We start from the raw sequence: 243 nt of genomic DNA, 5'->3' as shown, positions 1-243 counted from the left end.
TTAAAAGGCAAAAATCATGGGAATTCAGCGCGTGCGACCATTTTACACGTTTTTAAAAAGAACACGATCATCACCTCCACGTGTCATAACAGGATAATGCCACTGAGGACATCCCATCGGCTCCTTTTTATAGGCGACGACCCTCGGAAAATAGGTTGCGCGTGCGGCTTTTTATTCTCATTTTTTTTTTCTTTTCTTACCTACTTTGCCCTACGGTTTTCCTTTTTATTCGAGGGGAGATTA

General features: G+C 42.0%; 1 protein-coding gene across 1 annotated transcript in view; it reads right to left on the bottom strand.

The window, feature by feature from the left end:
* Window positions 1–117, bottom strand: part of LOC119592431 (proline-rich receptor-like protein kinase PERK14) — a 185,497-nt gene extending 185,380 nt beyond the window's left edge. Inside the window, exon 1 of the mRNA XM_037941255.1 lies at window positions 75–117. Coding sequence (XP_037797183.1) covers window positions 75–117 — 43 coding nt within the window. The remainder of the gene's footprint in view (window positions 1–74) is intronic.
* Window positions 118–243: the final 126 nt, after the last annotated feature.

The sequence above is a fragment of the Penaeus monodon genome, chromosome 30 (genome assembly GCF_015228065.2).
Source record: "Penaeus monodon isolate SGIC_2016 chromosome 30, NSTDA_Pmon_1, whole genome shotgun sequence".
In the NCBI taxonomy this organism is placed as follows: domain Eukaryota; kingdom Metazoa; phylum Arthropoda; class Malacostraca; order Decapoda; family Penaeidae; genus Penaeus; species Penaeus monodon.
Note: the sequence above shows the minus strand (reverse complement) of the source record. Positions and strands in the feature narration are given on the sequence as shown.